The sequence below is a fragment of the Perna viridis genome, chromosome 14, assembly GCF_037379345.1.
Source record: "Perna viridis isolate PV_CMFRI_1.1 ecotype Kerala chromosome 14, ASM3737934v1, whole genome shotgun sequence".
Classification (NCBI taxonomy): Eukaryota; Metazoa; Mollusca; class Bivalvia; order Mytilida; family Mytilidae; genus Perna; species Perna viridis.
This window is the reverse complement of record NC_142458.1, coordinates 19,654,004-19,681,144: the sequence shown is the minus strand read 5'-3', so window position 1 is coordinate 19,681,144 and position 27,141 is coordinate 19,654,004. Positions and strand designations below refer to the sequence as shown.

General features: G+C 32.3%; 2 protein-coding genes across 3 annotated transcripts in view; one reads left to right on the top strand and one right to left on the bottom strand.

Annotated features, from left to right (window-relative positions):
- LOC148598537 (uncharacterized) overlaps positions 1–27,141 on the bottom strand; it is a 165,069-nt gene that overhangs the window by 52,313 nt on the left and 85,615 nt on the right. The window lies entirely within an intron of this gene.
- LOC148598544 (uncharacterized) lies at positions 51–25,643 on the top strand. The gene is made up of 7 exons (XM_088561014.1): positions 51–213; positions 5,081–5,679; positions 9,149–9,232; positions 10,029–10,331; positions 12,478–12,696; positions 17,715–17,773; positions 18,382–25,643. Exons 2-7 carry the CDS (start codon positions 5,091–5,093, stop codon positions 19,159–19,161), a joined length of 2,034 nt encoding a protein of 677 aa, XP_088417140.1. The 5' UTR covers positions 51–213; positions 5,081–5,090; the 3' UTR covers positions 19,162–25,643.

The window sequence follows — 27,141 nt, the reverse complement described above, 5'->3', positions numbered from 1 at the left end:
TTTCTTGTCCAACTTTATGCATAAATTTGCTTTGTCATATTGCATCAAATTTACATATGCATTTAGTTATTCCATACAGTTTAGTAATGAAATACATTACAAAAATGACATTGAAGATCTAATACCCAGTATTTAAAGCAAACATTTACATGTTTGTTCATTTAGGTCAATTCTTTGCATAAAAGGAACTAAATAAGAAACTTATACATCAAGGCAAGTTATTTATTCAAATATATACCAACCTGTATTCAAATATATATACAGTTATACAGTGTTCTAGTATTCTTCAAAATTCTAGGTTTCCATGGGAAAACTCTAAATGAAGATTAACTTTTCCAGACTTGAAGTTTGCTTTCCAAACTTAACAAATTCTTAAAAAAATTCAAGCTTACTACTTGCCAAAGGGAAAGTGGGGCATAATAATCAACATTCTGACACCAAAATTGCACTTGCATTGGTTGACGGAAATGAGAATCCTAGTACACTGTTATATATATACGAAGTCAATGTAAATGAAGGCACGTTTTCAACATTAATTATAATATTGGATATTTTTTAAACTAAAGTTATTTTGTAACTTGATTGAAATCTACTTCAAATCTTTAAGCCATTGTATACTACTAAGTATATAAGGTTTATCTTCAGGTATTATTGAAAATAAGGTTTTTTTAATTTGCAGTGGTTTTCACAAAAAAAAACTTATGAGTCATTCAGTAACAAATGATAATAAAGAGCTTCACAGAGTGCAGCATGTTGAGCTCTGTTACGTGGAACAAGTGTCAGGAGTCTCAGGACACAATATCAGCTTTTGACCAACTTAAGCAAAGGAACTTACAGAACTTTGCATTTGATCCCCATAACTAAACTAGAGGCTCCAGAGAACCTGGATTGCTCTGGTCAATATAGTCTGTTAAACTTCCTAAAGTTGGACTCATGACACTACTGCACTACATTTATTGTCACATGAATCCTTTAATCAATAAAGGGCATGGAGGTTAACCATCTGGATTTCATATTATAAAAAAAACTTTTGACTTTCCAAGGGCAATAACTCAAACATGGATCAACAGATCTTTTTGAAAATTTCAGCATTAGTCTGTCTCATCATGCTTATCAATTTTACCCCATGAAAATGTGACTTGACCAATTAGTTTTCAAGTTATTTCCAAATTTCTTTGATTTTTAGTTGAGGTAACTGTATAAAAACTTTGTTTTTTTAATTTGAAGAAGTTGTTCAAGAAATGTGTCAGTTAAAGAAAAAATAACAAAAGTATCATTATTACAGTGCTCTTTAACAAAAATTTTAATATTCTTTTGAATCTTTGAAATCAAACTATAGTAACACATACAAATTATAAACGAAATTTTTGTATTTAAACTGTGAAAAAATTATTATTTTCAAAGTTTATTCCTTTATCACCATGATGATTCCAACTGTCATATGATATAAAATCTACCACAGGCATAATGTCCAAATTATCCCGAGAAAGAATTTCTCTTGTACATATCTTAAAAACTGGCTTCACTTTGTACATTGAAGAAAATACATCTCTCCAGAAAAGATTAAGAATAGAAGTTGACAACTCTGTCAACTTTTCATTAGTATAGAAACTCTTACATCCCCAAACATTCTGAAATCAGGGAATAAGAGCGACTGTCTTGTACCTCTCGTATCTTGTAGTACCCACCCAAATTTTAAATAATATTTATAAGCAAATGACTCAAAATGAACCATATTCAATCATTCTTGCTCATAATCTCCAATAAGTGTATTACACTTAATTCTCCCTGATATCCCATTCTAAATGAAGTAGAAAAATAAAGAATTAATCTTGTTTATACTATTTTGAGGCAAACTGGGTAAAGCTGATCAATTGTACAACCAAAAATCATCAGTCTGAAGTTGTTAGGGTTGCTTTCAGTTTCTGTGGAAGAAAAATGACAGATTTCAGAGGTCACACCAATGCAAAAATACTTCTTTTACCAATTACAATGGTACACAATTTAAGATTTTAAAATTCTATATTTTTTTTACATCTATCACTGGAAGTGCAAAAGTTTAAATAACTGTAGCCTTACCCAGGAGTGTAAGCTTTCTATGTTCCCATGACAGCAATATAGCAGACATTTCCTTAACCTCCTTAGAAAAATTAATATGAAGCATGTCATCTAATTTTAATGAAAATTCTAATCCAACACCTTTAAAATTTGAGACTGTGTAACCATTGAAGGTTTTTATCAGAACATTATACATAATCAGAATTTTTTTTTACTACCAACCCATATGGCTTTGGTTTCAGATGCATTCATCTTTAAGCCAGATATAAAACAACTCAAATACATTTCAAATACGATTCAACACCTAAAGTTGGACTCATGACACTACTGTACTACATTTATTGTCACATGAATCCTTTAATCAATGAAGGGCATGAAAGTTAACCATCTGGATTTCATATTATAAAAAAAACCTTTGACTTTCCATGGGCAATAACTCAAACATGGATCAACAGATCTTCTTGAAAATTTCAGCATTAGTCTGTCTCATCATGCTTATTAATTTTACCCCATTACACAGCTTTTAGCATCTAAATGGAAAGTCTTAAACCATGTGCAAATTGATGGACTAAAATTAAAACTTTTTAATGCTGCAACTAGAAATTTGCATTTAATGGAATCAAAAGCTTTTTCAAAATTAATGAGTAATTGTAATTCTGGCATATCATGCTGTTCTAAATAGTGCATCAAATCATATGAAAGTCTAGTATTTTCTCCTATAAATTTATCTTTAATAAAACCCTTCTATGTATCACTTATATTGTTGGTTAAAATAGTCTTTAACCTTTAGTAGGGGTTTAACCTGGTCTGGAGGTGGCTTTAACCTTTAGTAGGGGTTTAACCTGGTCTGGAGGTGGCTTTAACCTTTAGTAGGGGTTTAACCTGGTCTGGAGGTGGCTTTAACCTTTAGTAGGGGTTTAACCTGGTCTGGAGCTGGCTTTAACCTTTAGTAGGGGTTTAACCTTTAGTAGGGGTTTAACCTTTAGTAGGGGTTTAACCTGGTCTGGAGCTGGCTTTAACCTTTAGTAGGGGTTTAACCTTTAGTAGGGGTTTAACCTTTAGTAGGGGTTTAACCTTTAGTAGGGGTTTAACCTTTAGTAGGGGTTTAACCTTTAGTAGGGGTTTAACCTTTAGTAGGGGTTTAACCTTTAGTAGGGGTTTAACCTTTAGTAGGGGTTTAACCTTTAGTAGGGGTTTAACCTTTAGTAGGGGTCTGGTCTGGAGGTGGCATGTTATTTAACTGCTAGTAGTCCTCAGTTTGTATATTTGTGTCATTTATATTCAGTCTCTTTATTTCTGTTGTAAAAAGGGACTCAGACCTTTTTAACTGATTTTTAAGTGCATTTAATTGTGTAATAATTTTTCCACAATGGCAAGATTTTAAAGGGGGAGTGTTGTGTTCACGCTAAAGTGCTTAACTCCTTGCACATTTTTGCGCCTGTTACAAGTCAGGAATTTCTGGCCTCTATGTCTTTGTTTCATTTTCACCTTTATTATATTTTTTATGTCACATGAGTATATAGGGGCAACTCTTTTACTGTACCTGTGTATACAGCCAGCTGCATTCTTCACCGTGGTATGAGAGTTTCTCTGTCATTCATTGAAGACCAATGGGTGGCATTGGACTGACATTTTCCTCCTAGTGGGGTTGTTGTCTCTTTGACATATACATCATACCTATTCTTGTTATATTTAACCTATTTGCAATTGCTGCAGGAGCTATCTTCATGTCTATATTTAACAAGGTAACAGGTTGCCAATTTTTAATATTCCTCCTATCCTTGCATGTTTAAGAATACAAGTGATGAAACTTGATTTTTGATCCATTGAGAAACATGGCTGCAGTTACTAAAAATAGAACATAGGGGTCAGACAGAAGTTTTTGCAAATATTTCCAAAAAAATGGATAAAAAATCCCCACATTAGTTATATGCAGAATACCCTAAGAAACATTTATACCAATTTGAGTACTAATTGGTTCAGTAGTACATTGTATCAGAGGAGAAAAGTGTTGAAAAACTGTTATTGACAATGACAAGATAACTATGACGGTTGCCATATGATTGCAATAGCTCAAATGGCCCTTAAATTGGCCTGATGAGCTAAAAATAAAGGCAAAAATGTTCATTTATACACAGCTGTATTAAACAACTTGTATTTATATTTTAAGACAAAAATTGCTTGATACAATAAATATTCTGTGCTAGTTCTGGTAAGATTGACATGCAAAAAGGGAAAAGTATAATGTTTTATTAGACTACAAAATGTAACCCTGATGTAACTAAGAAATGCATAAGAGATGAACTTTTCAAGAACTAAATACAAGTGTTATTGTCTGTCTATGAATTCACCAATAGTGTTGATAGAACAATATTTGAAAGGTCACAATGTTGCTTTTAACTAATCAGGTTTTACATAAATTGATGTGCAATCACAAAACAACCAATTGCAACAGCAAATTTTTCATATCACATTGTCCATGATGTGATATTGCAAATATCTAGCTGTCGAAGTAGATAAAACAACCAAATCATTGAGTTTGTATTTCAGCCATGCCTTATCAAAAGAAGTAACATCATTTTTGATTATATCAAGTGCATGATATCAGTTGAGTTGAGTTCTTTCCAAATTTTGGTAAAATTTATTACAATATATTAAGTGTAGATGCATTTGCATACTGCGAAAACATTTTAGTTTATGAAAGTTTTATGTCAAAAATTTGTTGAAATAATATGCATTATTTCAGAACTATTTGCTCATTAGAAATGTATATTTCTGAATGATTCTGCAAGAAGACAGAAAAGAATGTTCTGTGTAATGATCTAGAAGTATTTAACAGAAGTCTAAGTTGTGTAGGATTTTTGGAACTTATTTTCAATATACTTAAAACCATTCATTAGAATTCTCAATAAAAGAATTTGTGGACACATATCCTTTTAAATCACTTCGAAAGGCATTCTTTTATAGGATGCATAGTAATTACATGTAAGTGTATACGTACAATAATTGCTTAATATTGCAGAGTTAATGAGATGGCAGAAGACAGTGTGAAACAATTTCAATATACAGATGCAAACATGAGATGTTTGAAATGTGTTTTTGTTGTGACTGACATATTTAACAAAATAATGCAAAGATTGATGGATGCATCCAATATTCCAGCTCCTGCTATTTATGCCAGGATTCTAGGGGACAAGAAATTCCAAAAAAAACTAACATCTACTGATAACAGCCTGTTACAGACTTTATTGCAAGATGGGTATACACAGCTTCATTTGACATTAATTTTCAAAATCATTACATACTACACTAATATGTTCATTAATCCCCCAACAAGAGGTTGGAGTTCAAATCCTCTGCCTTCTGAAACTGAAATAGGGGATGATGCACAACGACTCAGAATGAAGAGAAACAATTTTGTACATAAAGTCAGCAATGAAGTAAGTGAAACAGAATTTGAAGAATTCTTTTCTGAGATGATTAACATATGTGAACGTGTAGACAGTTTTTTGGACAACCATGGAGATGAATCATTTCAGCAAATTGTAAAATCTTATAAAACAGCACCTCTAACAAACCCAGATGAGGTTCAAAGGATATACAATGAGGAGAAACCAAAAGGTAAAGTTTCAAATACTATTACATGTATTTCAATAATTACTTACATCAAGTCAAGCATAACTTAAATAACACTCAGAAATACTTGCATCAGCAACTAATAGTTTTTAAATGATAAACTTGACCATAAGAGAAAATCAGTTTCTCCTAGAAAACACTGAGCTAAAACTTGTACCTAAATTCTCCTGCATTTAAAAAAATAAGGGGTCAGAACTCATAAAAAAATATTAAATTCAGTTAGTTAGAGTGGCCATTATATGTAGAAATAAACCAAATGTAATTCCCTGCCAAACACAAGCTCACTTGTGCAGATTTGATGTGCACTTTTTCCATAACAAAATAACACAAGTGCATTAAAACCTGTGTAGGACTATTTTTGCGTACATTTTAAAAGCTCAATATATCTTATCTTAACTACAATTGTTTATGAAAATTGGCACAGCTGTTTCCAAGATAGAAGTTGTGTTTACTAAAAAGCTACGGACAGACAGAACAAAAACAATATGTACACTTGTATCACTACCATATTAGCCAAAGACTTCTTTTAGTTCAGTGGGTAGATTGTTAGCATTAGTAAAAACAATCCTTGGTTTTATCTAGAAGGGTGTTTTTTTATGTGAATTAGCTTAATTGAATTATGGCAAAAAGTACAAATTTTTACTTGTTTGTACTTAAAACATTTCAATCTTCGTTGAATATGCATGATCATTGTGAACACTTTTTCAATAGTATTATGAGGATAGAAAAATATCATTTCATAAATTTTGTGAACATAAAACTCATTTTGATTGAATATAGCTTTTGTTAAATATGAGCAACTTGTGTGTTTTTAGAAAAGCACAGGATCCTGAGAAAACTCTAAAATGAACTAATTTCAAAGTCCCATAAAGTTTCCTATTCAAACTGTAGTAATTTTACTTGTGTAAGAAAGAGCTGCACTTTGAGCCCATGGTATGCCCATTGATCTTTTAACTTTTCCTTATGCTTTTAATGAATTTATATGTTCAACTAGAAATACTGTGATACCTGTCAAATACCCTCCCCCCTCAAAAAAAAAAAGTGAATAAAAAATGCACAAAAAATTTGGCTTTATCAAGGCTACCTCAAGTTCAACTAAGTGTGTTGTCTTAATTTTTTACCTATACATTACTATATTGTTAAAAAAACACTTTTCTGACAAGGTTACCAAATACCTTTTATATTTATTAGTCGATCATCATAACAAATTAAATGTTTTCGACGATTTTTCAACAAACAAACTTCCTTGGCCGTTTATGCCTTTCTTTTTAAAGAGTAAAACTTCAGTACATGGAAACATAAAATTTGACATTTATACAAATTGAAAGGACGCTAACTTCAATAGATATGAGCAATTCACCAAAGTTGGTGAATGTTTTTTTTAAGTAATTGTCCGGAGTGTCTCTGACAAATAGGCGGGTGGATGGATTTACAGACAACGGTACACCATAATATGTCCCCTCTTAGACGAAAATTCTGATTCCCACTGGAGATAGGGAGAGATGGAAATGGTTGGGCAATTTTGCCTCCTGTGCTGGAGCCCCAAAGGTTCCTATTTCTGAGCCCTGTGCAGGTTCGTGTATCAAAAGAATAGGCCTGCAGCAGCACTAAGCTTGTCGTAAAAAGGTGACTAAATAGTGCTCAGAACCCTAGCCGGGGCTAGGGCACTCTGCCCACAGAGCAACTGGGTAGTGTGTCCCAGGTTGTGGAATGGGGTACCCCTGGATTGTTACATGCTGGGGTTGTCAGGCTATAATACTGAAAACCTGACCGCAAACCATAGTGGTGCACCGTGTTGGGAAAGATACCATGCTCCTTGCATGTTTAAGAATCCTGCTGTGGTATTTGATAGGAGTAGGAACCTTTTCACTCCACCACAGGAGTCTAAATTGCCTGACCCTACCCATCCCTTCCTTTTTTTCGTGGCAATAAAAATTTGTTGACCCTTTTATCCTTGTGTCTCATCTCATTTTTCACTTCATCATTATCATCATATCATGTTCATCATCTGAATATAGCTGAAATACTGCTGCTCGAGCGTTAAACCCCAATAATCAATCAATCCTATTTCTGATGAATACCACAGCAGAATTGTTTGACTTGCGAGGAACGTGACATCTTTTCTAACACGTTGCATCACTATGGTTTCTGGTCAGGTTTTCCTTTCATTGCCCAACGACCCCTGCATGCAGAATGACAGGGTTACCCCTTTCAACCTCCTGGTAAAGACAACCCAGTTGCTCTGTGGGCAAGGGTTCTTATCATCATTAGTCGCCTTTTATGACAAGCTTAGAACTCCTAATGTTGATGAGAATTTATTTGCTGGGTTGGCAAAACTGGAACAAAAATATTTACAAAAAAGAAAAAAAAACCAACCCTGAACATTTAAAGTTTCCGTAATGAAATATAGATAAGTCGTCCATGAATGTGTTGTGTAAATTATTGAAATATTCATTCAGTGTGAAGTTTCCCTACACACTCTTTACTATGAATTTGTATAAGAGTAATCAAGGGAACCAAGATTATAGCGGTAATCAAAAGAATGTAATCCAGGGACAAAGACCAGACATGTATAAGTATATATCCAATTTTGCTATAGCAATATTATGAATTACTTTCAAAGCAAACTTGTTTTATCTGTCCCCTGAAATTTTAATAAACAAGTTTCACTGTATAAAGATACTTAAGGGTAGATCACACCTAATATTTCTAATTGACAGATGTTCATGGTTTTTCTCAAATATGGTCTTGAATGAACATACTTTAGAAATTTAGGTCCCTGAACTTGATCACAAGAAAATTAAAAAAGGCAATTTTTTACACAATTTTACATGGATTCTACAGAGAAATTTCATTAATTACCACGTATTCTGCCAACTATTAAAAAATTAGTATATAAGATTTATTATCAGTTAATTTAAAGAACAATTAACTGATTATCTTTCATATTTCAAAACGAAAATTGGGGATCACCAAACCTTTTTACTTACAATATCAAAAAGACTAAAATTGGCATTCCATTTCTAAAGAACAGTTCCTCTCCAATTATCTCCCATTTCATAGCATTTTTCAGCCAATAATTTCCTCATGAAAAAGGCTTACTGGTAAATTCTTTAAAAACAATTCTGAACATGTTGTTTTACATTATTTTAACACTATCAGTTAATTGAAAATGTATGTCTGTATTATTCTGCAAGATGATAGAAAAGAGAATGCTTCATGTAATAGGTTTTACTTTGTGTATATACCTTAATATGATTCTGACTATATCATTAACTAATACTCTAGGTCAAGGATGCTGCAATTTGTCGCATAAGGATTTACTGTTAAGGTCACATGGTGTTTAGTAAACCCTGCTTTATATGTAAGTTTGCAAGTATAAAACAATTTGTTAATTTACTTTGAAAAAAAATATAATGAACATATCCTGAAACTGAACATTTAATCTTTACAGCATTTGGCGAAGAACACATTGGTGGAACACACTTCATCATATTAAAAAGCAAAGCATTCATTGATGAAGTCCAAACCATTAAAGGTGGGCAAGAATATTTTTTTAAATTGAGGCTGGTTAAAACTTTATGAACTGATGATTTCATTTCACAAACAGATCAATAAGCAATTAAATGTTCATCTAATAATTTTGCTATATATTTCAATCAATGTTACTGGAAAACTTTATCTTAATTGTTAGTTTAATCTTAACACATTAATGTGACAAAAACAAAAACAAAAACAAAAAAACTACAATAACTGTCACATCAAAAGACACTATTCATGTAATAAAAGAATTTTAAAGATCTTAAATGAAGATTTGTCATTTCATATTCTTTTAATAGGTTAAATAAAACTTGAAGAAGAAAAAAAATCTTTGGATCACATTTATTTCACAGTTCCAATTTTTAAAAGGAATAATGACAAGAGCTCAAAATGAGTTATGGAGACTACTACCTTTCAAACTCTTGATCCCATCCCCAAAAGGCTATAGTCAAAATACAATGAAAAAAATGTCAGACAGAAAGTATGATATCTCTCAAGTCTGAAATTAGTAATATGTACATGTAATTGCAAAGTAACCAAAACTGTGGACAGAGAAACAGATATGCAGACACCATAAATACTATATTCCACCCACTATTAAATCAGGGGCATAAAAAGAAGAAAAAATACTGTACAAGTATCAATTGAATGCAACTATGTACTTAAAATCTGTATTTTTTCCCAGAACACCATGATCACTATATTTCACCCACTTTTTAAGCAGGGATGTATATACACAGAATTTTTTTTTTATAAATATCAATGAAAAAATGTATTTTAATTTTTTTTCACAGAAAGTGCGCAGAATGGTATCCCAGTCATACTGATTTTTCCTGAAATAGCAAATTCAGAGTTTGTGGAGACAATGAATAATTTAAGAGATAATATCAACAAAAATTTAGTTCATGTTAAAGTAGAAAGATTTTTGAGTGGTAGCTTGGTGATGGAAGTAAATGTACCAGTAGCCATATTGTTAAATGATGAGGAATTTGAAAAAGAATTGAAATATCTCCTGAATCATCTTTCGGGATTCAATGATTGGAAGCATAACATGGAAAAGTTGTCTATGGTAGACATTGTACTGGCACGCAATGATGGTAAAAGCTATGTTAATTAAAGTCCTCAATAAAATCATTTGCATGCAGCGAACAACCATGATTTAAAAGCATGCAACTATAAAATATGCTTTACAGAGGTCATCATGATATTCCACATTGTAGATATACCCCGGTATATCAATTGTATTGAAATTTAATGTTCATTACAGCATTAGATTTTGACCTGATCAAAAGAGGCCACTTAAAGAACTTATAATTTGCAATCAAACATTTACAGGTGTACAATAGAAAGAGAAACAGATATGATAGGGTTTGACAATTAGAAAATGAATCCTGATCTTTCCTACCACTATTTTATGAATATACAATCATTTTCTAAAGATTAAATTCTACCCCACAATTAATTTGACAATAATATCCTTATAACAGGTCCCAAATTTGTAGAACCACATGCATAAACAAATTTTAAAATGACCATTGTTTATACGAAATGAGTTACATCCCCTACAGTCTTCAGATTTCCTGTTATTTTAACAGGGCAGTATATTTCCCCAAATTTTTTTTAGCAATAGTTAAAAGAAATACTATCTTTTAAATAGTGATGATTTTGAAAATTCAGTTTCAACATTCTTAAATATATGTTACTTTTCCTCCACCACATGGTATGCATTTAATGAAAAGTAAGAGTTGCCCAAATTTCCTTCAACCTAACCTGAAGAATCTATATTGCATCACACTGTCACACAATCCAGGTTAGGCTTGTTTTAGCCAAAAAAACTTGCTGTACAATAATTCCTCAAGTTCAATCCTTGAATATTAACTCTTTTTCAATTGATATCAATTGATAGAAGAATGTATGTCCACAGTGAATTATCAAATAGTAGAAATGAAATTGAAGGTAAAGAAGTTTTCTCATACATTTTTTTGGAATTTGATAAAACTAAAGAATTTTAATTAGGTTTGGAGGAATCCAACACAAAAAAGGGGCTTACAAACGCCAATCTATTATTGTGCATGCACATTTTGTTCAAATGATTGATTGATTGTTGGGGTTTAAGGCCCGACCAGCAATATTTCAGCTATATTCAGGTGATGAACAGGAAGTGGATGATAAAATGAACATGAAATGATGATGAAATGAAAAATTGTATGGGACACAAGAATAATGGGGTCAACAAATTTTGATTACCACTGGAAATAGGGAGATGTGGGTAGGGTCGGGCAATTTAGCCTCCTGTGGTGGAGCCCTATGGTTCCTACTCCTATCGAATACCACAGCAGGGTTCTTTAACATGCAAGGAACGTGGCATCTTTCCCAACACGGTGCCTCACTGTGGTTTGTGGTCAGGTTTTCCGTATTATAGCCTGACAACCCCAGCATGTAACAATCCAGGGGTACCCCATTCCACCACCTGGGGCACACAACCCAGTTGCTCTGTGGGCAGAGCGCCCTAGCCCCTGGCTAGGGTTCTGAGCACTATTTAGTCACCTTTTGCAACAAGCTTAGCGCTGCTGCAGAACTATTATTTTGACACCTGCTCCTGCACTGGGCTTGTTCAAATGAAAAAAGGCCTTTTAATGCTATAGTGATTGTCTCATTCATATATTACTACAGTAAAATCCATGCAGTTTGCAAGAAATGTCAGTTCACATGTTGTCCCGCATGGAGATTTTCAAAAGTTGGCAGGTATGATGATGCCTTATGGTACTATTTCATCATGATCCATACACTGTCACTAAGATATATAGTGCAAAGAGCAAAAAAAGTATTTCTTATCAACTCTTTTTTTTTTTGCCTTTGCTATCAAGAATCCCAAAATCAATTTCTGTCTGACTATTGATATTATGAAACCCTTGTGTAAGAGATTGATATCTGTGTCAAAAATATAGAGCTAGTTGTTTATTTAATGCACTGAGTTCATTTTAAGCACAAGTCTTTTTATTAAAAGGGAATGAATTTGAGTACTGAAATTTCTATGAATCAGGCAAAAGGCGAAGCATGGTGTTTGAGATTCCTCAAAAACAGCATGAACTGAAAAAATACTACACATGATGAAAAAAATTGTCAATTTTTATCAACAAATAATAAAAATCAGTCAATAACTGGTATATATTCCTAAAAAATGAAGTGCAACGTTCCTACTCTGTATAACCTCCATTAGTATTTCATTAAACATTTTGACAGCTATTCTTGAAGATGAAAGTGATTATGAAATGATTGATGAAGAGAATACAAGATACCCAGGATCACTGCAAGTCAACCTTCAATTAGATTATACAGTTCAGTCGGAAAAATTACAAACAGAACTGAAACATGTTTTAAGCGTTATGGTAAATAAATCTGAAAATAAAATATTCCAATCTGACAAGCCGGTAGTCTCCATCATGGAACTTGGAACTGCAAGTAAGTTAATTCAGCTATAGTAGATTTTCATAATTGTGAATTCAACATCATGCAAGAATCAGTTACAGTTTTTTGTAATTATATGACTTCAAAATTTATCACCATTTTTATGATTAAAAGCATATTTACCAGTTATTTGTAAAACAGATGATCAGATGCACATACAATATGCCCATCTTGATGCTTTTCTTTTTGGTGTCTTAAGTCCAACTACTCTGATAATCATAACAAATGGCTATAAAAATGGACAAACATGCATTTGTGAGAAAGAAATTACTTTTAATTATTATTATTTACAGTATTAATATATCACATTATTATATAGATAGCAGTGTTTTATCAAATGTTCCCAGTGAAATAAATCTCGATAATTCATATTTTGAAATAAATTCGGTAATTTCACTCTCAGACTTTCTCCCGCCAAAATGTCATAACCTTGAAATCAATCCGCCTTTCACAAAGTTTGAAATTTATGTTGAAAATAGCAATGAATAATTGAGGAAATTTATATAACAAATAGTATAATCAATTGCTTATCGTGAATAACCAAAATATGATCACTCTTGGAAAGAACGCAGTAAGATTTAACTCGTGCGCTGAAAAAGTTCTGCACACTTGTTAAAGAGTAATCAAGGGAACCAAGATTATAGCGGTAATCAAAAGAATGTAATCCAGGGACAAAGACCAGACATGAAAAACAGACATACACAACACAGAACATAAAGTAACTAAAATCATACATACAAAGTAACAAAAGCAAATGAGCAAATTATATAGATTTATTTGATCATTCGTTGGTATTTTCAACATAAATCTAGGCATTCTTTGGCACTCGTGATAATATTTTGGTTATTCACTACTCTAAGTGCTTTATTATATTAAAATATAAAAACCAAATACAAACATGAATATACTACATAATGTCAGAAAATATTAACGACAAAATTTACTCAAAAATTGAAAATAAAAAAAAAGAAAAGTAAGTGAACAACAAAAGTATAAAATTTAAAACAACAGAAGCTGTACTAATTCTCACAATAAAATAATTGCCAATGGGGCAGAGTATGTGCAAAGCTCTTGGCTGGTATGTTTTAACCACAGAAGCCAAGTTGCTCACAATTCCAGGTGGGTTCAAAATAAAGAGAATTGTCACTAATCTACAGTTTATTATGATTATACATAAAATACATATTACAGAATGAAAAGTTATTTTGACATCAGAAAATCATGGAAACTCACATACTGTGCGCTCATTCAAATTATTATCTAAAAGTTCTCAAATTCCTTGTTACGAATAGGATCCATATGGCACAGGGGAACAACACAACATACATCAACAATCAAGGAATTCTCCATATAGCGATAACTTCCTGTTAAGGCAAGTTACACTATCATCAACACATACAAACTACAACCTCGGACCACCGACTGGCATCTCAGACCATTGTCCGGAACACGATAACTTCCTGTTTAGGCAAGTTATACCAACATCAACAATTCACAAAAACCTCGAACTATTGTCTGGAACCTCGGAACATATTGTCCGGAATACAAATATTTCCTTTAAGGCAAGTATACCTCAAAATGTCAAAGAAACATCATCAGCAACAATAAGTTAACTTCCAGTTACGGCAAGTTGCAACTCTCAAAAACAATGTTCCTCTTGCATCACTTGTCTCCAAAAACTTATCCCTTAACCACATAAAATAAATTCAATCTTACATTCAGTCTGCAACTATATATTCCTAAACATCAAATCTCTAATCTTCCCTCATTAAACTGAAAATCAAAGCCCTTATATACAGTTCAACACCAATTTTACACCAACTATTTAAATTATCATATCTTACATAACTGACCTAAATTAAGCACCAATTCAACACCAACCTAGCACCAAATTCCAATAAATCAAAAACTTTGACAACTACTTAAAACAACATCCTACATGGATAACACGATACTGTACTTCATCACCTTTCCTATAGAAAACCACTTAAAATCAAAATAAAGATAAACTTCTGTATATAAGACTAACGGTACAATGACTAAATCAAAATATGCTTATCTAAACATGCAACTAATTATCATGAAAATAAACAAATCTACATAATTTTCAATGAAGAAAAGTTACTACAGTGTGGGAAAATGCCATAGGACACAAAATGACCTAAAAAAATAAAAATTGTTACACTGGAAAAAAAAAGTGACTGAAAAATAAAGCTTCAGCTTAAAATTACAAAATGTGAAAATATGTCATTTGTATAAAATTATTCCACTGATATACCAGTAAAAGTTCATGAAAAGCCAAGATTATAAGATTATTTCACTGATATTTGCATAAAAGTTCATAAAAAGTCATGATAGGCCTGCCTAAATAAATAAAGTTTTTAACTGTGACTTAAAATTTTCTACAGTATCAAAAATCCTTAAATCACTGGGAAGATTGTTCCACAAGTTGGAAGCTGCCATGTCAAAACATCTATTACCATTTGTTATAGCTTTTACTCTCTGGGTCTGAAGTCTAATAGTATTTTAGGATCACAACAATCTAGATGGCTTATACACAGTCAACAGGTCTTTGAGATACACTGGAGCTATTCCATTGAGCGATTTAAACACATATACTAAAAGTTTAAACTGACATCCGAATTTAATTGGTAGTCAGTGTAGGTCAATTAAGACCGGGTGATATGGTTGTATTTCTTTTGACTAATAATTAAATGAGCAGCCTCATCGTGGACTCTTTGTTATCTCGCTAGTGCAGAAGAATTAACATCGTACAAAAGTGCATCATTGTAGTCCAATCTTATTTGGTTGAAACAAGATCTAGATACTGCAGAAATATATTGTTCCATATTAAGTGTACTGTCTAAATGAATACCAAGATTTTTGTCACTTTATTACCACTGAGAACAAGTTGACACGTTTGTAGATCTTTCACTCAATTTTTTTAGGAAAATATGATAAGCTCGCTTTTATCCTGGTTTAGCTTCAGTAAGTTGACTTTCATCAAAGAACTGATGTCTGACATACAATCCTCCGAACATGCGGCAATGCTAAGAAAAGCTATATTTTTTCTTCTAATTTGACAGTGTCAGTGGAGTAGCATAATGGGAGTGCTTGACCTTTGAATACTGTTTTTGTAAAGTGACTAATTCATATGATTCCGCCTTGTCTGATAAAAACCTTTGAGTAAATTAATACAAATGCACTAAATTTGCAACACTTTAACCTACATTGTAATAATGCCATTTGTTAGCCCACCTGGTCGAAGGCCTCTGACACCACTTGACCAATTGGAACCAAACTTGGTATGAATATTTCTTGGGGTATCGTGCATAGAACTGATGTAAAAATTTTTTATTCGTTCAAAAACATAGCCACCATAACTAAAAGTAGAACATAGGGGTCAGGCAGTAGTTTTTCGCGTTTATCTCCAAAACTGTTAGGTTTAGCTGAATTCTGACTAGGATAAAAGTGTTCAGCATGATGAGATCTATCTGTGTTCAAAATTTGGTGAAAACCTGTAGACCTGTAGAATTCAATGAAAGCTGGTATTTTTGTTTCAAAGGGCATCCTTAACAAAATGACCATTTGGATTTTTGATCAGTTATAAAGCATGGCTGCTGTTAATAAAAATAGAACATATTGGTCAGACAGCAGATATTTGCATTTATATCCAAAACGGTTAGGTTTAACCAAAATCTGACATAAAGGTATTTTTGTTTCAAAGGGCATCCTTAACAAAATGACCATTTGGATTTTTGATCAGTTATAAAGCATAGCCGCCGTCCCTAAAAATTGAACATTGGTGTCAGACAGCAGATTTTCGATATATCTGCAAAACAGTTAAGTTAAACCAAAATCTGAAATGGGGTAAAATTATTCAGCATGAAGAGATCTATCTGGTCAAATTTTGGTGAAAATTTGTTGGCCCATGTTTAAGTTATTGCCCTTTTTTTCTGCTTATGATGTTATTATTTTAAAAAAATGTTCTCCTCAGAAAATGCTCTACAGAATTCAATGAAAGTTGTTATTTTTGTTTAAAAGGGCATCCTTAACAAAATGAACATTTGGATTTTTGATCTGTTACAAAGCATGGCTGCTGTTAATAAAAATAGAACATATTGGTCAGACAGCAGATATTTGCATATACATGTATCTCCAAAACAGTTAGGTTTAACCAAAATCTGACATGGAGGTAAAATTATTCAGCATGAAGAGATCTATCTGTGGTCAAATTTTTGTGAAAATTTGTTGACCCATGTTTGGAGTTATTGCCTTTTTGGACATTTTTTTTTGTTTATGATGTTATTACTTTAAAAAAATCTTCTCTTCAGAAACTGCCCTACAAAATTCAATGAAAGTTGACATTTTGTTTTATAGGGTATCCTTAACAAAATGACAGATTTTTGATTGCTGAAAAAACATTGCTGCCATTTCTAGAAATAGAACAATGGGGTCAGTCAGCAGATTTTTGCATACATCTCCAAATCTGTTAGGTTTAGTCAATAGCTTTCAATTGCTGAAATCATCCTTATTATAAGGCTTACAAATGTGTCCAATGAATCAAATGGAGTCAAAATTGTCTAACAACTCCTTGTTAGATTTATAGCCCTTAAAAGGCAAAAATCTAACAAGGTGAGTGATTCAGGCTCCTGGGAGCCTCTTGTTTTAAGAATTGTTTACAGGCATTTCATTTAGTGACTGTGACTTTTATTACCTGCTTTAATATAAAAGTGCAATATATTGCAGTTACAGTCAAACCTGTATATTCAGCCATAACCTGTCTTCAAAAACTATGATGAAATATTCCTTATTGAATATTGAATTCCATGTTAACAGACCTGATAGATCAATAGATTTTATTTACTTTCTTCACTGATGCCATAATGCAAACACCTTCTTTAAAAGGCAATTTTACTAAACTATACTTATTAACAACCATTTAGAATTAAACATGATAGCCCAATGTTTTGTACAAATCACATGCTAAAAGTTTTGTATTGATATTTTAGAAACATTACACAGTGACACAAGAACCCTAGAAGTACCTCAGCAAGCTAAAACAGAAAAAGTATGAAATTCAGTTTTAAGATAATAATTTAAGTGTGGACTTTTAGTGTCAGAAAATGAGTAAAACAATTTAAAAAAAATGAAACCAAATTGGTCCTACACAGTGGTTATAGTCATGAAATCAAGACTATAGGGAATTGTTTTTTTTGTTTTTTGTTTTTTTAAATTTGAATTACTATGGGTCTCCATAAGATTCAGGTTTCAGTGATTGAAATATGGTATAAAATCACCCATCGCTTTGACAGTGTGATTTGACTATTTGTGCCATCAGTATCATGGCTTTCATATAACATTCTAAATGAAATTTCATTGAAATGCACTAAGTGTACTTTAAATGAACATTTTAAGGATAAATAACTAGATGTCAAGAACATCAATTTTCTAACATTCTAATCAAAATATTCCAAACAGACAGTGATGCACTACCAAAAAGCAGACATATTGATCAGAGAAGACTTGCAATATTGTCACATCAGTGGGGTTTTGACATGCATGTTTCAAATTTTTCCTTGTTAAAATACATGAATATAACTGATAAAAACAACTGCGTAATATGTTTTTGCTTCTCCTGTTGAGTTATTTAACTGTTAAATATCTGTATACTTTTAGTCAGCACAAGTGCCAGTACAAGAAATAAATGTACAACTTCTTCAGCAATTTGAAATGGGTAGGGGAAAATACAAAGGTTTCTGTTGTTTACCCGATGGAAAGCTGATTTTTACAGATGATAGTTTCATCAGAGTACGAAGCCCAAATGGAGACATCCAATCTATCTCAATGGAGCGAAATGATGCGTGTGATGTTACTATGACCAACAACAACATAGCAGCAGTATCTCATTTCAAGTCAAAAGCCATTTCGCTAGTAGATGTTGGCAAATTTGAGGTGGTAAAAGTTATTGACATGAAGAAATTTAAGCCTGCAGGTGTCACTTTTAAAGATGGTCAGCTGTTATTATGCGCAAATAAAACAGGTATAATGACTCTTAACTTGGACAGTAAGCACATGGACACACTACGTGAGGATAATTTAGTTGATTATGATTCAAAAATTGCTACATTTAATGACAGGATAAGTTATACACGATATGCTACCGTTGTAGTTCTTGATGCTATGTACAATGTCATTTTTGCAATTGAAAATCCAGATAAGGTAGGGTTACTTTGTTGTGTGACCTTTGACAGTCAAGGTCATATTTACGTTGTGAGTACGCATTCCCAAGCTGTAGTAGTAATTTCCCATGATGGTCTAACATTCTGTCGGATATTGGGTCCAAAAGACGGATTGAAAAATCCATCTGCTGTACAATACAATAGCCATACTAGGGAATTAATAGTTGTGTTGAACTATTTTAAAGGTATCGTGGGTCAATATTCAATATCTAGTTAATTGTTATAAGAACTATTTGGTCCATGGCCTCACAAATCATTGTTTGAATATTCTGTCTTTGAGATTTGACTTACAATCCTTAAATGGAATAGGAGTCTTTAGCTACTCAACAATTATTGACAAGTATTATAATAATAATAATAATAATAATAATAATAATTTCCAGTGGTACACATTTAATTTACAATCTAATCTTCCCTGAGGCCCTCATACACAAAACTGTAACTATTACAGTACACACAATTAAGCAAAAGCTGATTTGACAATAATCAAAGTACCTAATATAATATAGTAAACAGTAACAATTTTCTCTTTCATGATACTTTATTCAGATATCTCAATGTACTTCTTTTTGTTATTAAATTTGAATAAGTTAGTCGTGGCTTGATTATGTAAATATGTTTGGGTATCTTATTCCACAATACAGACCTAGAATTCATGAATTAATCTCTGAAAAGTTCAATCTTAGTTTTAGGCATTTAATGTCAAATTTCCTTGTTCAGAACTTCGTAGTGAATAAGGTTTATTTCCTGAAACATAAAATTTTCTGATATGTGCGATTTAGAGCCTCCCCATTGGGATATTTTCAGTTTAATAAGTCAGTTTTTGATATAACTTTACACAAAATAAATGCAACTTTCTTATATCTAGGGGATGCTATGCCTTTAAATTCTTCTAGGTACACATTTGTCTGTTAAGTCAGAGGGAAATTAGAGGTCAAATTGAGGCCATAATTGTCAAAAGATAATAATAAAGTGGTAGCAGTTTTTGGGAAGTTGCATCCACTAAGTCAAGTGTGACAGACAGAGGGAAAAAAGGACTGGTATTTCTGTCCCCTTCTGCAATGTGTCATGGAACAAAAAATTAATTTGATAGTGTTAAAATGCAATTAGGATTCAATGGGGGGATGTTACATAGTGTAAATAGGAAGTTTATACCATTCAAGAGTTGTTATTTACATACAATTTTACTTTTTAATATAATTCTTTTTTTTGTAATTAGTATTTTGGCATTTTCATTTAAGTACACATATTCTTAACTTGAGAAGCACTTATTTCCTTTTTTTATTCTTCTCAAGCTCATATTCTTCAATGTGCTGTTTTAAGGCAAGAACTAAATGAAAAGTTATGATGCTAAGTAGTGCACTAAAGACTGATACCTAATATTAACATTTTGCAGAATTTATTTTTGTGTTTTAAAACAGACCATTGAAATATGCCTGAAAAATTAGCACTGCACAAAAATTACCTGCTATATGATGGATGTTAAAATGTATTCTTTTATAGTCATTACTTTCATCATCTGGATTTTTTTAAGTTACCATGAAGTTTTAAATCATAAATCAACTCACAACTCATGCAACTGGCAGCTCATTGAAAAAGACAATATGAATAGCTCTACTTTTAACTGGGTTGTCAAATTGACTTTCATAAATTCAGTCCAAAAAGCACAATATAACTGCTACTTATTAAATCAAAAGTATGGATGTACTGGTATTATATATGCATTATATAAATAGAAGTGATTCATCCAATATTCCCTGTGTAATCAATTTTTATTATTGACATATGGAAATGCAGAATTAAATCATAAAAAAGAGGATCTAGTGCTACATTAGCAATGGTAAGCCCAGTGTGCAACCTTCACAGCTAAACAATTTAATAGTGATCAGTAGTAACTTAAAGCTCTAAAGAGTCTGAAGTATTCACCTCAAAAAATAAGAAATGAATAATGAATCAAGCACAATTTGTCTTTGAAATATTACATAATGCACTGGGTAATTCATTCCATAAAATTGAACCAGAATATTTTAAAGATTTTCTGTAAAGTTCAATTTTGGGTTTTGGGACAACACAATTTTTTGCTTTTTTACTTCTCATTACAAAATTGTGATTTGTAGAACCATAGTTGAACTTGTCTATAAGATATTTGGGAGCTAGATCTTTAACTATTTTATGCATAAGCAAATATTTATGATATTAAATCCTACAGTTGACATTCATAATACCAAGTTGTCTGAATAATGGAAAAGAGGGTGACATGTGATTGGCATCTAATATAAATCTAGTTGCACTCTTAAGTAGTTTTAATATTCTATTCAAATTCTCATTACTATACATCCACCCCATACGACAGTAATCTATCAAAGGTAGTATATAATCATTATAGATAGTTTGTAACCATTATAGAAAGTTGTCCTTTTATACAATGGTGGTTGTGTTGCCATTAACATTCATGAACTGTCTGAAGAGCCAAAAGGTTATAGCCCTCAAATTATGATATTGTGTGTTAGTTTGCTATTATTTATTCCATTATTTAAAGTGTACCAAGGAACTTTTATTTATATATATATATATATGCAGTAATATAATATTATGAAAATTGTATTTAATTCTATTGGTGGTGCAGTATGACAAAATGTGCCGTCTAACTTTCCTACACATTTTTTTCTGGAATAGTTCTAATAAAAATATGATATATTAAAAAATGAGTACAAAATTTCAGGAAAGAAGTCAGCTTTTGGCTTAGAAACCTCATGATACTCAAGTCAATGACATACTGTCCACTAGATTTTCTGTAAACAGAGTATAAGTCAAAATTATACAATGTCTCATTATTTTCATTTTTTTGTTTATTGTTCTAAAAATTGTTCAATTTCTTATTTTAATTTGTAATTTAATTGTACTATTAGTTGTGTTTGAAATTTGTAATAAACTGTCAATATTTTTTGTTCAATTTGATAGCTTTTACTTTGGTGTACAAGGAATACTTGATAATGGAATATATTATAAATATGACTATTATTTCTAAATTGCTTATTTTTTTTACTTAAATTTATTAAAATAATTGGAAGAAAAACCTGAAGTCCTGACAGGTTTGGAAAACAAATTGTATGATCAACATTAAATGTAAAGGCTGTTCCAATAAAACATATGAAGGAGGGCAGGGCTGTTCCAGTAAAATAATATCAAGGAGAGTGACTGTTCCATTTAAACATACGAGGGAGAGTGGAGGGGCTGTTCCTGTAAAACATATGAGGGAAAAGGGGGGTGGACTGTTTCTGAGTACCGAATATCTTTTGAAGGAGTAGTCCTAATAAGTACTGTATTATATGAAGTGTGTATTCTACACATTTCTAATAATTTGCCAGAATTGTTTATTAATGCCTGAAGGTTCAATACAAGGCTTAATTGTTAAAAAGCTAATCAACAAACCATATACAAGTAATAAAAGTTCATTGCATTAAAACACAATGGTGATAGCTGACAATAATATACAAAGGGGAACAATCCTTTAAGACTTGGACTGGATTCTCACTTGCATTGAAATTCATGGTAATGTATTCTATTAATTATTATAATTATTGTATCAATTTTTACTACCTGTGAGTGTACATGATTGCAAACAAAGCTATCTTATCCCATTTTATTTTATTTTAGGCTAAAGTTGTGTTTTCTGTGTTTTGCATCTGTGTGCAGGTAATATTTTCATTGGTTTTGTGGCAAAAAGCAAACTCAAAAAGCAAAGTCCAAATTTCTGATTTCAAAAAACTGATAATACTGCAAGCAGCATCTTTACCCTTTAAATTATTTCACTGACTACATGACATTTCTTTTCTATGGAGGAATATTTCAAAGATATACAATTCAACCCCCTAAGCAGCTGAAGCAACCAAGGCTACACACAAGTCTCAAGTCTTAATGTGCGGCTAATCCGTACTGAAAGCAAATAACAAATTAAAATTTGCTTTTGTCTGTAAAAAATTGTCTCCCTCATCCTGCAAACTGTTCTGAGCAGACATGTAAGCTATGCAGGTAAAAGAAATAGTTTCTCAATTTTAGATTATTTTCAGTTTGAATTTCTATCTGTGAGTGATATCATTATACAGTTCTTGGATATTGTTTAGGATTCTTAACAATTATTATATAATAACTGAATAATTTTTTTGTATTGAAGTTGTGCTGACAATGTAATTTATGATGATTTTTTGGCAAATTTCCAAGTTCAAAGGGGCACAACTCCTACATTAGGGGATCAAAATTTCCTGGTAATATGCACAACTACATACTACTTAATTACTCATACTTTGAAATGACAACCTTTTATCTTTGCATAACTGCAGGTGTAAGATATTGAAGTTTTGAGTTACTTGCCTCTGCATTTGCAGTTTTTATTTCATATTACCAAAATGATTAATTAAGGATAATTAACAGGAAAGATTGACTAACAAAAATACACATTGAATTAATACCTATACAGGAGTAACAAGTGTTGTGGTATGACTGCAGACCCTCTTTGACAGTTGAGAGTATAGAAGTTAAAAGTTTTGAAAGAGGTTTGGTGGTACATTTTGCAGATCAAGCTATGAAACGTTGTTTGTATGGATTCTTGTGAAATTTAGGAATCCAGTACATAGACGGTAAATCACAATCATCGTGCTTGGTAGAGAGACCAAAAGAGGATAGCACAGATTTATGGTTTTCCACAATCTCTTCTTGGAGAGAGTGGTAGCAGTATAGGTCTTGTCACTGCTATTATTTTCTACGTCTACCTCTGATAATAAACATTGGATATAAAATGTTTTGCAGACAAAAACAATGTTGTTTTGGGCTTTGTCTGCTGGTACGACAACATATTTGTCATGTATAGTAGACAATGTTTTTGCTACATCGGGGTCTTTGAAAACTGATGTAGCCTTGGCACTCAATGACCTACTTAAAACTTTCATTTGTTTCAAAATTAAAGACCTCATGGCCTTTAACCACTCTGACAGAAAATAAATGTCTTCTTGTTCTCGTTTATCCATTTTCTTGCATAGTCCTCGACGGCATCCATAAGAACTTTAAAAGTTATAATTCCAATTTATGGAGCGTGGTTCATGGTACTTGGGACCTTTAGAGAGGATATAACGCAGAGATTCGTTTTCAATAATGGTTAAATCTCCCGTAACGACGTGACTAGAAGGACCATATTTGAATGGAGAGGTTTTGCAAGAACAGTCAGGTGGTTTAGCCTTGAAGTCCTCAATCTCGAGGTTCTGCAATGGCCTTTTATAATTGAAAATTTTGGATGCGATGGGTGAAGTATAGGAATATGAAATAATTGGTATGGATTTGTCCTTGAAATATGGGGGAATTTTGTTGGTAACATTTTTGTGATGGAGGATGTTAGCCAAATTAATTGCATCTTTACCTTTGTTGACAAACGGTAGTGGAAGAAACGATCGTTTTTTCTTCATCTTTACTTTTCACACAAACTGGTTTAAAGAGTCTGTGGAAACCAATATCCAAAATGATGGCAACAAGTCTGTATAATGATGAGGTGGGGGTCAGAAACAGGAGTGTCAAGACTTGTTTTGTAAAGGGAGTGTAGTAGAGTGAGAGGTATAGAATAAAGTTTGGTTCTAATGTGTTGACGTCCAAGAGGTTTTTGTATGAAAGGAAGGAGACCATCTATGGAGACATCATGTAACTTAGGTGACGCGTATAGTGGCGATGGTCATGACTCCTTTTCCGTCTTGGATTTTTGTCAAATAAATTCATCACATTTATGCTATTGTTATATTGGCTTGAAAGGTTTCCTATACTTTTGATGTTGTCATTGCACCCGAAGGTATTGCAGTACCTAGTCTGCGTATCCAGTACTCCTCTCTTTCCATACGATAGTTTTTACTTAGAACAGGATTGTTCGTAGGATGGTAATTTTTTAAGACAACTTGCATTTGAACTCTTATGATGTCATAATGGTACATGTAGAAACTAATGACGTTAATTATAACTCTATCAAGAAGATAATGCAGGCTTATAAATTCCTTTTTTCCAGCCTGAGGACATGTTGCGAACAATGTACCGTTAATTGTCAGCTCTATTCCTCCAAGACTGGTTGATTATGATTCTTCTAGGGATGATTGCATGCAAATCTACACCTAGCTTGAAGAGTTTTTTTAATGGTATATTTCATGTTTGATAATCTCGATAATTACATGTACCTGCAAAGGAGTTGAGGATTTTGCTTTGCAAGGAAGTAGTTTATTCCTTGGAGCTTCGCTGTCTCTTGCAAAAGGGTTGCTTATCCTTTGGGAGAATAAATCTAGTATTTTCAAGGTGGCAGTGTACACTTTGGATATATCGATTTGTTTGATATGAAAAGGAGTATCTCATCCTTTTTACCAGTTTTTATCTTTGCAAGGAAGTAGACCATTCCTTGGAGATTGTGAGTGTAGATTCTTGCAAAGCAGTAGCTCATGCTTTGGGATTCTAGATTTTCTTAGCATCCTTACTTTGTTCTTTTCATCTTATGATAGTTTTTTTTTGTTTTTTGTTTTTGTTTTGCGCATTTTGCTATTTTTTGTGTTGCCCGCCAATATCATTTTGTATATAATATACCGGTATATGTTTTATTGTACTTTATTGATATTATGATGTATTCATATGTACATATTTGTTTTCACGTCAGCCAAAATTAATTAAAATTAAACTTTCTATAGTCTTATTTCCTAGTCCAGTCATAATTATACTAATTTTAACATCTACAAAACTTTTCGTAGGATCAAAGTTGTTGGATGGCTCTGATAGAAAAATGGTGTTTTTTATTTTCTTACAGTTTTCAGCCATTATATTGAAAACTACAATAAATTGAAAGAATTTTTCAATTGATAAAATAATCCGTATGATAAGTCCTACCAAAGTCTTCATGAGTCAAAACTGTTGGATACCTCCTTGTTGGAGACACTGCCTTGAAAGACAAAAAATTAACCAGGTGAGTGATTCGTGCTCCAGGAAGCCTCTTTTTTGTTCATTCTAAAACCTCTTTGAGTTTAGATTAACAAATAATCAGTGATTTATTACTCGGAAATCATGTGACTTCTGAGTCTGAAAGCTATTTGATGTCAATCAAAAGGACTTTTGGTTGATAACTGCCTTACAAGTACTTCCACTGCGAAAGCGATCTGGCAGATGAATATTAAAATGTATCAAATTAATTATTCCATATAAATACAATGCCTGTTTTTACAGGATACGATTGAAATCATATTTTACATGATTGATTGTCAAAGAAAAATTCTAATACACATATAGAAGTTTGGACTACATTTTACTAATGCTTTAGATATCCATATATGGATTCCACATGATTGGCTACATTTAAAACTAAAATTAGGTTGTAATGATTACACATTGAAAAACAAAATAAAAACGAAATGAAACAAAGCAACAAAAAAAAAATGAAACAAAATCTAAATTGAAATTTTGAATCATCAGTATTGTGTGGATGTGTAGTTCTAGTAGTGATGAAAGCACTGATCCTGTTGTAAATAATCAATCTTTTTGGAAATACAGAAGGAACAAATTACCATCAGTGGATTAGAAAGTTTTTAAAATCGCTATAAATATCTCATGACTTCCGAGATTCAACCCCATCAGCACTTTGATTTTAGTCATAAGCAGACCCACAACTGGTCTGCCATAAATAAGTATGTGGCAGCTAATTGTGCATATTCTTTTTCCAACTTACTACAGCATGGGCAGATGCTGAGTTTTCGAAAAGGCAGGAATTTCAGGCCATTAATTGCTTATTTCCAACCAAATTTTACATGAATTTAACAAAAATTTTCAACAAAAGGGGTTTCAGGGATCCATCACTGTACAACCAATGCCTGACTCCAGGACACAGGGGCTTTCTCCCACAACTTTGAAAGTACTTTAATTCAAGGATACCAATTTTTGTGGATATGGGAAGAACCATAGGTTTGTGGATTCTTGAATTCGTGGTTTTGAGGTTTCAAGTATATACATCTATGGAAGTTTTCATTGCATTGGAAACCAAATTTCGTGCTATGGCCTACCCACAAAATCCATGAAAATTGGTATCCCAAGAACAATACTCTTTTCACAGCATCAAATATGTAGCCCGACCAGGAGATAAATACAAAAACATGTCTGTCTAGCGATGTCACAGTAGTTTCACTTTCGATCCAAG